General features: G+C 43.9%; 1 protein-coding gene across 5 annotated transcripts in view; it reads left to right on the forward strand.

The window, feature by feature from the left end:
- The window catches only part of LOC143279899 (uncharacterized), a 15100-nt gene extending 120 nt beyond the window's left edge, over positions 1–14980 (forward strand). Inside the window, exons 1-4 of one of the 5 annotated variants that reach the window (XR_013054965.1) lie at positions 1–162; positions 10567–10818; positions 11823–12840; positions 12923–14980. The exon at positions 1–162 is cut by the window's left edge and continues 120 nt beyond it. Coding sequence is in view for 3 of the 5 variants with exons in the window: in XM_076584209.1 (XP_076440324.1) it covers positions 10637–10818; positions 11823–12018 (378 nt within the window). In the remaining 2 variants the exon portion in view is untranslated. Of the gene's footprint in view, positions 163–9295; positions 9316–10566; positions 10819–11822 lie in introns of those variants that run through there. The other 4 variants (XR_013054964.1, XM_076584209.1, XM_076584210.1 and 1 more) reach the window with 4 other exon arrangements.
- The last annotated feature ends 248 nt before the right edge of the window (positions 14981–15228 follow it).

Raw genomic sequence — 15228 nt, forward strand, 5'->3', positions numbered from 1 at the left:
ACAAAGCCACAGCCCTGGAAAGTCTCAGCACTGCCGACGCTTTGTGTGTTGAAGCGCTTTCGCGGGGTAAAAAAAGTGTTCTCAGCAGTTTGGGTTTTCCTGTCATCCGTTGCTGGCAAGACTTCTTTTTGGGGGGTGTGACCTACGTTTTCAACAGCTAAGGTGAATTTTGCAAATTACGGGGTCTGATACTCTCACAAATCGATACATTCCAAATGATATATTATGTAGTGGAGGTGTGTTAGTCATTGATCATGTACCGATGGTGATGCAAATGCCCGCCTTTTTTTTTTCTTTTTTTTTTTTTTCTTTTTTTAAAGATCATTTCAGATACCACGCATTTTAAAATGTTGTAATTTAAGCAGGAATGAACATGAGGTAAATACGGATGGGTATGGAGTGTGTGTCACTGTGTGTGTATGTGTTTAGTTCCACATCGATATCAGACTATAAAATGAAAGTAATAGCCAAGGCTACTGACCGCAGTAATTTTGTTCACGGGAGTAAGGTCTATAATACAGTATCAGGCACAAACTGTTGGGCTTCGGCGGCAGTGTGTCTGTTGGAGTCATCAAGAATTATTACCGACTGACGACCACTGATCTATTTTTAGATTTGTGGCGACGACCCACTGCAAAGGTGGCCGCTCGGCACTGGTCCAGATTCAGGGGAACAGTTTTTCAAGGAGAAGATATAAGATTTTTTTTTAAATTAAAAAATTAAAAACTTTGTACACACACACACGCACACAAAAATGTTTCTTCACGTGACTTGCATTGTTTTCCAGATCTTATACCATGTCCTTTTCGTGCAAAAGTATTATGGATTACGAGGAGCCTGGTCTGTTATAAACAATGCTTTAAAAAAAAGTCTTGCTTGAGTTCAGTGGATGCGACATAAACATGACAATCGGGTTTTTGTTTTGTTTGTAAAACTTTTGTCCAGAATTCCCATTTTTGACTCACTTGTGTAAACAAAGTGAGTCTGTGTTTTAACCCGGTGTTCGGTTGTCTGTGTGTGTGTGTCCGTGGTAAACTTTAACATTGACATTTTCTATGGAAATACTTTGTCAGTTGACACCAAATTAGGCATAAAAATGGGAAAAATTCAGTTCTTTCCAGTCATCGTGTTTAAAACAATATTGCACCTCTGGGATGGGCACCAAAAAAAAAAAAAATTTAAGACGCCAAATTATGTGCAAACTGCATTTACTGTTATATTTATATTTTTTGTATTCTCTAAACTTGGCACTTTGATCTGATATTCTGACATAACAACAAGAGCAGTCATTATTATCATTTTTTGTTCAAACAGGAACTTCTTTTGCTGAGCATGGAAGTTTTATTTATTTTGCAAACGTTTTGGTGCAGATAGTAAAAAAGGGAAATTAATCTGTAATTAATGCTAGGGGATTTAATTTGCTTTAAACTGATCTTTCTCATCTTAAAATAAACATTACATTTTGAAATTATACTCAATACATAAAAAGCTTGTGTGTTTTACTCTCAGTGTACAGGGCTTTCACTGTGTTCATTCGCCCAAGTGGTCTTTTTCGGAAAATACTAAAATCAGTAAGACAAGTGGACTTTACAGATCTAATGGCTGAGCCCTGAAGGTCATGGGCAAAAATCAATTGCGTACACAAATTTATACACATTCAAAGCGCGTGCTCATATTCTTCGCGAACGCGAATGACGCCATTTTGTTTCAAGTTGTTGACCTGCCCGTTCAATCCTGTATTCAATGGACAATACATGATAACATGTGATGGAAAGTTGGAGAAGGAGACCATTAAATATTTATTCAGAGAAAGATTTGTGAACGCCTCATCACTTACTGGATTATGCCCCAAACTGCCATAAAAATATCCACAGAATCAGTCGGAATTCACAGTTAAAAATTGTAAACCATGCGAGTTAATACCCTTGAAGTTATCATGATGAAACGAAAAAATTTCCTGTCTTGACTTTTCTCAAAATGAAGTCCTTTTCACTGCTTATGACGTTTAGAAGTAGTTGTACTTGGCTCTACATGTTATTAGTTTAACAAAATACTAAATTTTCATATCAACTTTAAAACTATAAAACTAGAATGAACATAAAAGAGAAACTGAATCAACTGTGTCGTACATTCCCGGCGGGTGTAACTAAACTTGTACATCTCTCTAGATCTAGAGAAAATGGCTAAATGGTAGTGGTATATAATAGTCTGTGTGCGTGGACTTCAGTCACTAGCCTAATGTTGGCTGTCATGTCAGGCATTCATTTATCAGCATTGTTTGCACCATTCCGTGGAAATAACTGACAATGAACAGAAAGCAAAACAAAGAAACAGGAACAAACCAGTCCTTACACTTCCTTGTCTTTGCCTCATTGAAACTGTTGCTGTTGGGGGAAAGAGCTTAGCAAGCCATGAAACAGAATCAGAGCCTGTGTGTTCATCACTGTTCTCTGTTTGAACTTTGTCTTTTCTGCTAAGATCTCCCCTCTAGGGTGCCTCAGTGCGTCCCTAGCAAGGGAGTGAACTCTGTAGCCGCACCTCCTCGCCACGTTAATGTGGGTGTTCCTGCGGGGACATGGGGCAGAATGGGCATGACCTAGTCATGGCGAACGCGGCACGGGTGCGGACGATCGGCGCAATAGCAAGACTAGCTCTCGGCAACTCACTCAAGAGAGGTCGCAGACTAGACTGGTCAGGGTAGATGGAGCTCATTAGCCTTGGCAGGCAGTCCATCTAGAAGAAGGGAAACTCTGATTTCAAACCAACGGGTGGGATACCCAGCAAACAATCCCCCCCTGTGCTCACAGGGCAGGTCTTTGGACCATGAGCCCCGGGTAGATGGAGCTCGTTAACCTTGACAGGCAGTCCATCTAGGGGAGGGATCCCCAATCTCTCACATCCCCCTGTGCTCACAGGGCAGGACTCTTTAGACCTGAGCTAAGGGAGAAGCCCCCTGACAGAAAACTTGATCCGGCCTGCCGAAGACGGAGTGTGTCAGCTACGGCGCAGGTTTCTGGTTAAAAATTCAGGACACACACGCATCAACGATCATGGTTATGCGTCAGACCACTTTGTCGTCATGGCGTCGTCCCTATCAGCGACAACCGGGGAGGGACGGAGCCGGGCCTCCTGCCTCAAAGGGGCCCACCAAAGCGACCGGTGCCTCTGTCAACCTGAAGGTCAGGGGAAGGCAGAGTAGAGCGACTGACCAGACAAATTCACCACCTGTCAACCTCACAGTAGCTCAGTGGAATGCAGAAGGGCTGAGAAACAAGAAACCAGAACTCCAGGAGTTTCTCCGAAATAACAACATTGATGTCATCTGCATTCAGGAGACCCATTTAAAAGATCCCCAAAGATTTTTTATTAGAGGCTACGAAGCCTTCCGCCAAGATCGAGAGGACAGACACAAGGGAGGAATCCTCACCCTCATCAAAATCTCCATCCCTGCAGTAGAAACAAGCAGATCGGGAAAAGAGGAGCTAGAGCATCACACAGTCAAGCTGCTACTGCCCAGCGGAGAACTACTGATCACCAACTGCTACAGCCCTCCAGGCTCAGCTCTAGCGCTACACAAAGTGAGACTTGAAGCTTCCAGACACCTTGTGGTTGGAGACTTCAACAGCCACTCGCCAAGCTGGGGCTATGAGGAAATGGACTCACGTGGTGAGGAAGTAGAGGACTGGATGATGGACAACAAGCTCATCCTCATCAACCATCCAGAGGACAAACCCACCTGCTACTCCAGAGCATGGAAGACCTGCTCAACACCAGATCTGGCCATCGCCACAGAAGAGGTTCAGCGACTCACCTCCAGAACAGTCAACACACAGCTAGGGGGAAGCGACCATCTGCCAGTCATCCTCAGCATTTCCAGCATAGGATGCACCCAGCACAGAATGGAACCCAGCTGGAACTTCAAACGACCTAACTGGACTCTCTTCAAAGGAAAAGCAGACAACCTCTGCCAAGACATCAGTACCTCCAACAACCTCAACAACAATGTCAACCTTTTCAGCGATGCACTGCTGCGAGCAGCAAAGCAGTCCATCCCAAGAGGGAAACGCAGAAACTACAAGCCCTACTGGAGTGACACTCTGAAACAGCTCCATGCAGACCTAGACTCCGCCAGAGAAACCATGGAGCAGAGCCCCACTCCTGACAACATCCGGGAATACAACACCATCAAAGAAACCTTCCAACAGCAGAAGAGAACAGAGATACAGAGGAGCTGGAATGAGAAGACCAGCAGTCTCAACATGGAGAAGGACACCGGCAAGTTGTGGAACCTGACCAAGCTTCTGAACGAAGACACGGGCACCAGACACAGCAGAACTGTCATTGAGGAAAATGGCAAGCACCACGCGGGCAAGCAGGCAGCCAACATCCTTGCAGATTTTTACAGAGAGGGCAGCACCACAACACTCCCTGAAGCCCGAGTGCAGGAAGTCCAGAGGGAGATCAAGGAGAAGCTGAAACAGCAGAACCCGAGTCAGTCCATGATGACAGCCTTCTCCATGGCCGAACTCAGTGCAGCCATCAGGAAACTGAAGAAAAAGAAAGCCCCTGGGAAAGACGGCATCCCGAATGACATGATCAAGAACCTGGGACCTGTAGCCAGACAGAAGCTTCTCTTGATCATCAACCAGTCCTGGGACACAGGGAAACTTCCAGACCAGTGGAGAGAAGCCATCATCGTCCCCATCAGAAAGAAGCAGAAGGATAAGACTAAGAAGTCCAGCTATCGACCAATCAGCCTCCTGAGTTGTCTGGGCAAGGTGATGGAAAGGATGGTGAACACTCGACTCCTGAAACACCTTGAAGAAAACCACCTGCTCAGCAATACCCAATCAGCCTACAGGAAAAACCGCAGCACCGAAGACCAGCTGGTGTACCTTGCACAGGAGATAGAGACTGCCTTTCAAGAAAAGAAGGTGCTTGCAGTCTTCGTGGACCTAACCAAGGCCTTCGACAAGGTCTGGAAGGCAGGACTTCTCCTGAAGCTCCTCAACAAGAAAGTGGAAGGGAAGATGTACCGCTGGATCCAGGATTTCCTCCAACACCGCAGGGCAAGGGTAAAACTCGACGGGAAAATCAGCCATCGGGTCACTCTACAGCAAGGTGTGCCGCAAGGAGGAGTCATTTCCCCTACACTTTTCCTCATCTTCATCGACGACATCGCTGAGAAGATCTCCAAGCATGTCTCCAGAGCCCTCCACGCTGATGACTTTGCTGCCTGGAGTGCTGCGGAATACCTCACGTCCGCCAGCCACAGAATGCAGGAAGCACTCAACCACGTGGGAACATGGGCCTCTGCCTGGGGAGTAGACATCAACACCACCAAGACAGTCTCAGCAATCTTCTCGCTGTCACCGATGTCAGAAACCTCCCACCTCAAACTGAACGGAATGCAGTTAAAACAGGATGACACGCCAATGTACCTGGGTGTGAAGCTCGACAAGCGATTGACATGGAACCCCCATCTCAAGGACATCGAGAGACGAGCAACCAGAAAACTGGCCATCCTGAAAAAACTCGCCGGGACCTCTTGGGGTGCCAACAGCAGCATACTGCAGAGGGTGTACACTGGAACTGTCAGGCCAACCCTGGAGTATGGCAGCACTGCCTGGGCCACGGCATCAGCAACCAACACAAGCCGCCTGAGCAAAGTTCAGAACGCAGGGCTACGGCTGATCACTGGCGGGATAAAGATGACTCCAGTTCAGGCGATGGAGAAACACACAGGCCTCCACCCACTCAAAGATAGATGAGAGGAAAAAGTCTTCATCCACAGCGAGAAGCTCCTGCGCATGCCAACTCACCCAATGCACGAAAAACTGAAGCACCCAACAAAGAACAGACTGAAGCGGACCAGCTTCAACCACCTCTCCAAGACCCTGCACCGCCAACATGAAGACCTGCTGCCCTCGTCCCCTGCCGAGATGGAAACACTCCCCGACTTCGAGGAACCGGCCGACCAACTGGAAGGAGTCTCAATCATCACAAAAGTCCCTGGCATCGACCAAAAGGACTGCCAAGCCCCTCCCCTGCTGAAAGCTCTGACATTGGAGATGATTGAGACTCAGTACAACCCCAGCGAATGGACGCACGTCTTCACAGATGGATCCTCGGAGGGAGCGGTGAAGAATGGAGGAGCAGGCATCTTCATCAGGCACACAGATGGAAGACTGACCCCTGGAGCCTTCCCCACAGGAAGAATCTCCTCGAACTACAGAGCGGAGACAGCAGCACTACTCCATGCTGCACAAGGCCTCAGGACGTCAGTCAACCCACCACCAAAGATAGCCTTCTTCACTGACTGCAGATCTCTCCTGCAGGGACTCCAGTCAACCAGAAACGAACAGCAGCTGACAAACATCAAAGCAGCCCTTCATGACCTTTCAAAACGGTCGACTGTCACTGTTCAGTGGGTTCCTTCTCACTGTGGGGTCATGGGGAACGAAAAGGCCGATGCTCTCTCCAAGGCAGGCAGCAAAATGAAGCAGTTCAGCCACCCCGTGACCTACAGAGAGGCCAGGACCATCATCCACAACCGTTACCAGAACCAGTGGAAGAGAAGGCTGGGTGCAAACAGTGGTGTCGATCCAATCCACCAGCTCCAGAGACACCAGCAGACAGTCCTCTTCAGACTGAGAACCGGCCACTGCCGACTACTGAGTCACCTTCACCGTATGAAGATCGCCCACACTGATGAGTGTCCATGTGGCACTGGACCCCAGACCCCTGAACACATTCTCCAACACTGCCCAACCCATGAAGCTCTACGGCGTCAAACCTGGCCAGGGGGCACGGAGCTACAGGCGCAGCTTTGGGGAGACCGCCACGACCTGGAGAAGACCGTGGGCTACATCGTGGCGACGGGGGTGACCGTCTGACGCAGCCAAAACATCGAACGCAGAAGAAGAAGAAGAAGAACTTTGTCTTTGGTCCAAAATGCTGCAGCTGACTATAAACTAACTGTACAAGTGGTATCGATGTGTGTTGGAATGTGTGTGTGGGTTCATTGATTTTAAGTCTGTTCACAGTGAGTGATATCAGACCACAAAAACAAAAAAAAAAAATAATAATAAAAAGGTTGTGGGTGGGGTTAAGGGGGGCCGAAATGTGGGTAATAGAGTAAAGAGCTGGAAAATGTGGCCTGAGTGAGTATGCTGAGTGTGTGTGTGTGTGTGTGTACTTTGTGTACCCTTTGTATGAGAGAAGGGATCTCAAGTGGCAAAGATCACATCTAAGATACTGTGTAGAGGGGGGTAGGAGCGGAGTGGTGGGGGAGAGGGGGGTTCAGTGTCATTCTGTTTGTGTGGTAATCTTATATACCAAAAGTCATATCAGGACTATTTCAGCATTTTCACTGACCCCATTTTCTGGTATGCTAACGAAGATAGGAGTGGTTCAGAGATAAAACACTTTTATTAAAATTGAACTTTAAGACCCACAGTACGGTAATATTGACCTGTAGATAATCTTATGGTTTACTACAGGTGTCCTGATGACACAGTGCAGAAATATTGACCTGTAGATGATTTGATGGTTTACTACAGGTGTCCTAATGACACAGTGCAATAATATTGACCTGTAGATGATCTGATGGTTTACTACAGGTGTCCTAATGACACAGTGCAGCAATATTGACCTGTAGATGATTTGATGGTTTACTACGGGTGTCCTGATTACACAGTGCAGAAATATTGACCTGTAGATGATTTGATGGTTTACTACGGGTGTCCTGATGACACAGTGCAGAAATATTGACCTGTAGATGATTTGATGGTTTACTACAGGTGTCCTAATGACACAGTGCAATAATATTGACCTGTAGATGATCTGATGGTTTACTACAGGTGTCCTAATGACACAGTGCAGTAATATTGACCTGTAGATGATCTGATGGTTTACTACAGGTGTCCTAATGACACAGTGCAGAAATATTGACCTGTAGATGATTTGATGGTTTACTACGGGTGTCCTGATGACACAGTGCAGCAATATTGACCTGTAGATGATTTGATGGTTTACTACGGGTGTCCTGATTACACAGTGCAGAAATATTGACCTGTAGATGATTTGATGGTTTACTACGGGTGTCCTGATGACACAGTGCAGCAATATTGACCTGTAGATGATTTGATGGTTTACTACGGGTGTCCTGATGACACAGTGCAGAAATATTGACCTGTAGATGATTTGATGGTTTACTACAGGTGTCCTGATTACACAGTGCAGCAATATTTATCTGTAGATGATCTGATGGTTTACTACAGGTGTCCTAATGACACAGTGCAGCAATATTGACCTGTAGATAATTTGATGGACACAGTGCAGTAATATTGACCTGTAGATAATTTGATGGACACAGTGCAGTAATATTGACCTGTAGATAATTTGATGGTTTACTGCAGGTGTCATAATGACACAATGCAGCAATATTGAACTGTAGATGATTTGGTGATTTACTACAGGTGTCCTAATGACACAGTGCAGCAATATTGACATGTAGATGATGTGATGATTTAGTTCAGGTGTCCTAATGACACCGTGCAGCAATATTGAACTGTAGATAATTTGATTATTTACTACAGGTGTCCTAATGACACAGTGCAGCAGTATTGACCTGTAGATAATTTGATGGTTTACTACAGGTATCCAAATGACACAGTGCAGCAATAATGAACTGTAGATAATTTGATGGTTTACTACAGGTGTCCTAATGACACAGTGCAGCAATATTGACCTGTAGATGATTTGATGGTTTACTACAGGTGTCCTAATGACACAGTGCAGCAATATTGACCTGTAGATAATCTGATGGTTTACCACAGGTGCCCTAATGACACAGTGCAGCAGTATTGACCTGTAGATAATCTGATTATTTACTACAGGTGGCCTAATGACACAGTTTCAGAGTTGGCTGCTGAAAAGTAACGGGGGTTTTTTCTGGAAAGATGCAGATATTTTCAGAGAAAGAACAAAAATACTAGATAAATTTTATACAGTATGCACCACTTTTTTTTTCCTTTTTTTTATGGGGGGGGGGGGGGGGGGTATGAGGGGGGGGGGGGGTTGCAAAGGCATATCTATTTGGCTCTGACAGCAGAAAACTGCTGTTGGTTTACCTGAGACTCACTAACATGCTGAAGATAATCAGAGTGTGTTCAAACCTACACTGTGTTTGTTTGTTTTTTTTATATGCAGTGTTTAGTATTTTGACTTTGGTACTGTGTTAGTTTTCTGTGTGAGGTTAGTGGATATAGAACTGTATCTCCTGTCAAAGGCCATGGAACAATTTCACAGTGGGTGGGTGGTCTTGTGTTTGCCATGTCAATAGTGTGCAGTGCCCATCAACGTTGCTGTGTCAACATTGACCTGTGTACTTTGATCACAGTTCAAGATCACATTGCCACACAGTGCCGTGTCCTGAGGAAAGACACTTTAGTATTTGCTCCCAATTTTTCCTCACTCCACCCAGCTGTGAATGGGTACCTGACTCGGTTAGGGAAGGTGACAATGGCCCAAGGAGAGGATTGGGCCCCGCCTTTCCAGTACAGGACAGTGGATGTGAATTCACTGCCCCTCATGGTCATCACAGCCTGTGGAACCTTTCACTTTTGATACCATAGTGTGTGGGGGGTTGGACTGGGACTGAGAATGTTGCTTGTAAGATTTGGTGGGTGTGTTGGGTAGGGGTGGGGGGGAGGGCTGGGGGGATATGTTTAGACTTGTTGAAGGGGTTTCTCAGGAGCAGGTGTGTGTGTTGTGTGCTTAGCTGTTTTGCACGTTTTGTTTTTTCATCTGTATACTGTGTGTGTGTGTGCGCGCGCGCGCACGTGTGATTGTGTGTGTGTAATATAACCCAAACGTGACACACCCCTTCACACACACACACACACACACACACATGTGCATCAGTTAAAAATTGATAATAATGATAATCAAGGTATCCATGATTGTACAAACAGAATGGTAAAACTGATTATTTTTTCAACATTATCAGCAGTCATTTATGCTCCTGAACAAGTGAATGGCAGACAGCCTGAGTCACTGCTATTTTGAACAGCAGTCAGTTTGTGTGTAGGTGTACAGATCCTTGGGGATATTTCTGTATTATATAGATTTCTGAATTGTGATTTTCATGATTTTGAATGTTTTCTCCTTCATTCCAGATATTAAGACACACACTTCAGCTAACTGACCCCAGGACCTCTGCTGCAAATTTTTCAGTAAATTAGAAATATCAGTCACTCTCACACACATCTTGAAACTTGAACTTTAATTACCCGAGTGTTATCTGACTGGGAGCAAGTGTCACTGGCTTAGAACTGTACGACTTCACCTTATTTTGGTGGGTGTCGGTCACTGTAAATTTGTACTTACTGTGTAATGAAATAAGAGATTTATTGCATATCATTTGATGTAACATGGTATAACATTGAAGAACATTTCTGGCATCAGTTCCATCCAGTCCTAAGCTTTTATTTATTCGTCAATTTAATCCTTGTTGCTTATTTCCCAAGCCAAATGTTAACCATCAAACTCTGTCGAACACAGCAGGAAGCTGACCAGATATCCCAGTCAGTGTGCCCACAAGTCAACAGAGCAGTGAATTCCAACAGGCAGTATGGCGGAGATCAAGATTCACTTCAACGTTGCCATGGTGATCGCTGTGATTCTGGCGGAGGCAGTGTCAATGCTGTGGTACGCTCAGAACTCCCCCTGGGGGCAGCGTATTGGGGAGCGCTACCTGCTGTCAGCTCTCATCTGTGACGCCGGGCTGGTGGTGATGATCAAGTTTGTCATGGAGTGAGTGGTTTGCTGGTGCGGGTTTGGGGTGTATCGCTATGTGGACCGACATGTGGTGTTTACATCGGTGTGTGTGTGTGCGTTCTTGTGTTTGTGTACGATGTGTTGATGACAATGTGTGTACGTGTTCATGCATGTGCGTGTATACATGTATGTGTGAGAGGAGAGAATTTTATTTTCCATTTAGTTTCTTTCAAGCCTTGAAGACTGACTTTTGCTTTCAAGCTTCCTATGAAGGCAGTCATACTCTTTCTTGTTTTTTTTCGGGAGGGGGGGCATGCCTAGTATAGTTCTTGTTTCCATGATCCAGATTGCCTTCATAGATAATGGGATCTTCAGATCTTCAGCATGCATGTTTGATCTTCTGTATGCGTGTGCACACAGAGGGTTCAGGCACTAACGGGTCTGCACATCCTTTGACCTGTAAAGTGCTTCAAGATGTTTGAAAGCATCATATAAATGTTGCTGGAAATGAGGAAAGGTTGTGTATCAAGGGAGGCTACTAGCCACAGAGATTTTCAATTTCTCCACCTTAGCTGAGAAGTATTTTGCACAAGACAGGAATCAGATCCCTGCCGCAGTCAGCGCCAGTGGGTCACTGGAGGAATGTGAATGTAAATGTAAGGGGGAAATTGTTACAACTGATTATTTCAGCAACAGGTGCTGCACAGTATGATGTGATGTGACAGGAACCACTGAAGAGTAAGCAGCAAGGTTGCTCTGTTCAGAGCTTTATGTTTGAAAGCACTGTAGATATGTACTAATATTTCTGTTATTATTATTGTAATTATCATTATTACAATTTCAGTGGATGGATGTTGCACAGTATGTTGTGGTGTGACAAGAACCACTGGAGAGTGAGCAGCTAGGATGCCCTGCTCAGACTTTTGAGATGATTAAAAGCACTGCAGATATATACTTATTTTTCTTTCTTCCTCTTCTTATCATTATCATTGCTACAATTTCAGTGGTTGGATGTTGCACAGTAAGTTGTGGTGTGGCAGGAACCACTGGAGAGTGAGCAGCTGGGAGGATGCGCTGTTCCTCAGCATGTGGATGGCTCTGCTGTACTTCTGTCTGGAGGGGCCGCACGTCATCCACAACGCCCGCAGCTTCTCCCGCTTCTTCTTCCACGCCCTGCACAAGCTGTCGGTGGCCTTTGTCATGTGCTGGGCACTCGTCTACTTTAAGGACTACTAGAGGTCTGTGGGTCTTTAGAGACTACTAGAGGTGTGGGTCTTTAAGGAATACTGGATGTTTAGGTCTTCAAGGACTACTAGAAGTCTGTGGGTCCTAAGAGACTACTAGAGGTCTGTGGGTCTTTAGAGACTACTAGTACTAAAGGTGTGGGTCCTTAGGGACTACTAGAAGTGTGGGTCTTTAAGGACTACCAGAGGTCTGTGGGTCTCTAGAGACTACTAGAGGTGCGAGTCTTTAAGGAATACTAGAGGTCTGTGGGTCTTTAGAGACTACTAGAGGTGCGAGTCTTTAAGGAATACTAGAGGTCTGTGGGTCTTTAGGGACTACTATAGGTGTGGGTCTTTAAGGACTTCTAGAGGTCTGTGGGTCTTTAAGGACTTCTAGAGGTCTGTGGGTCTTTAAGGACTACTAGAGGTCTGTGGGTCTTTAGAGACTACTAGAGGTGTGGGTCTTTAAGGAATACTGGATGTTTAGGTCTTCAAGGACTACTAGAAGTCTGTGGGTCCTAAGAGACTACTAGAGGTCTGTGGGTCTTTAGAGACTACTAGAGGTGTGGGTCTTTAGAGACTACTAGTACTGAAGGTGTGGGTCCTTCGGGACTACTAGAAGTGTGGGTCTTTAAGGACTACCAGAGGTCTGTGGGTCTCTAGAGACTACTAGAGGTGCGAGTCTTTAAGGAATACAAGAGGTCTGTGGGTCTTTAGAGACTACTAGAGGTGCGAGTCTTTAAGGAATACTAGGTCTGTGGGTCTTTAGAGACTACTAAAGGTGCGAGTCTTAAAGGAATACTAGAGGTCTGTGGGTCTTTAGGGACTACTATAGGTGTGGGTCTTTAAGGACTTCTAGAGGTCTGTGGGTCTTTAAGGACTACTAGAGGTCTGTGGGTCCTTAGGGACTACTAGAGGTGTGGGTCTTTAGGGACTACTAGAGGTCTGTAGGTCTTCATGGAATACTAGTAGTTTGTGGGTCAGTCCCAGATAGATGTGTACTTCCTGCCAGTGATGTGCACTAAAAGTGTACTGCCTAAAGTATGTACAAAACCTTTACAGTTGTCATGAAGCTCACTGTCACTGTTCATGTTCATCTGTGTTTGCGAGTTGCAGCTCCCTCATTTCCTCAAATGCACAAGTGAGTTTACCCCTGAATGTAGACAGCCATACTCCATTTTTGAAGGTGTGTTATGTGCATGCTGGGCATAACCATACATCAGTGTTTCCATAACACACTGAACACTGACATGGGCAAAGGGATCTTTAAAATGCATAGTTATCTTCTGCATCATTTGACACAAAGAGGGTTCATGCACTAGCAAGTCTGCATCATTTGACACATAGAGGGTTTCAGGCACTAGCAAGTCTGCATCATTTGACACATAGAGGGTTCAGGCACTAGCAAGTCTTCATCATTTGACACATAGAGGGTTTCAGGCACTAGCAAGTCTGCATCATTTGACACATAGAGGGTTCAGGCACTAGTAAGTCTGCATCATTTGACACAAAGAGGGCTCAGGCACTGGTGAGTCTGCGTATCTGTTAAACCTGAGACCAGAAAAACTTCCAGTGCCATGACCAGGATTTAGACCCAGTACCCTCAGATTGAAAGTCCACTTCGCTGTTGTGCCTGTCTTTGTTCATGTGATGATTCTGAAATTTGGGTTTTGATTTGCTCTTTTTCTTAACATAGAAAGGAATGGTGGATCAAGTTTTTAGGTTTCATTTTGCATAAAAATTGTGCTTTAGTCAGTGCTTTTCATTTTGAATAATGATGAAATGGTCTGGTCCTAGCAATATAGTGTGTGCAAACTGTGGTTTTGATTTTGAAGGATTGACTGTTCCATTGTTGGTCTGGTCCACTTTGGCGTTGTCCAGGTTTGTTGACATGTTTAACACTGGTGTTATGAAACACACATACTCAGGTCTATAATGCAGCAGATTAATGCACTTTTTTATATTAATGATGCACAAGGTTGATGCACAATATTTTTTTTATATTAAAGGTCATAATGCCAAAGATTGATGCACAATACATTTTTATTACATTATTTGGTTGATGCTCTTTGTTTTTTTGTAAATGCCATTTGTTTTTGTTGAGTTTCCCTATCTGCTTTCCATGTTTACTTTTTTTTTTTTTTCATAATTGTGTCAGTATGCTACTGTTTTTATGTTTGACATTATTTTTTTTCTTTTTCATCTGTGTTCATAGGCTGCAATGACAGCTGAAACAATTTGATCTGCAGCTACATGTATTTTATTACTTGAACTTACATCATTTTCCACAAATTCCTACATTCAGTATACAATTACAAGGTTACATTATGTTTGTTTGTTGTTGTTTTTTTTGTTTGTTTTTTTACTTTGTAAATTTTTGTATCACCACCATGTCATTTTCTGCATGGTTTACTGTTCATGTACATTGCAACTCCTGTTGTAATACTGTCAAGTCATACCAGTCACAGGTATTACTGGTGTTAAAAATATTCAGACCATTCAAAGTTATTATCCAATAGTCATAAATATTCATCTTTAAGATATTGTTGAATGTAGTCATCCTATTGTTAGAAATACAGTGATACTTTTCAAAGTTGTTCTTAGAAATTTAACTATTTATGATCACAAGTCATTCAAAGATCAAGATATTCAGGGATATTATATCATCTGGGTTTTTGTATTTTTGTGGGGGGGTTTTTTTTGTGTGTGTGTGTGTGGCTAAAGATCTCTAAATTTTAAAGTTAGTCATTATCATATAAATTATGAGTGATTTGTCTTTAAAATCAGCAATAAAATCATCATCATCATGTTACAGTTTCAGTGTAAATATATAATTCTTACTTTCATAAGCAGGTGTTGTGAAATGTGAGATACTGAATGCATAATTTAGGACAGCTGGTTTCTAATTGTCCACATTTTGAAGTCAGGGTATGATGGTTTGTTTTTTTTTCACTTCAGTGCCTGTGCATTTTGATATCACTTTGTCAAAGAATTATACACACACACAATCCTATTTATATTCTGTGTTTCATCAATGCATAGTTAGGCTTCAATCATCATGGAGAATTTCACATTAGCTCTTTAGTTAGACTGAATTTAGAGATGGCTGGTTATGAAATTATTTATTGTTACTGACCCTGTTCCCTATAAAATTAATAGTGAAAATCAATAAGTACTGTTAATACGACCATTTAATGTTGACTGCTATTTTTGAATGTTTTAA

This window comes from Babylonia areolata, chromosome 3 (genome assembly GCF_041734735.1).
Source record: "Babylonia areolata isolate BAREFJ2019XMU chromosome 3, ASM4173473v1, whole genome shotgun sequence".
In the NCBI taxonomy this organism is placed as follows: Eukaryota; Metazoa; Mollusca; class Gastropoda; order Neogastropoda; family Buccinidae; genus Babylonia; species Babylonia areolata.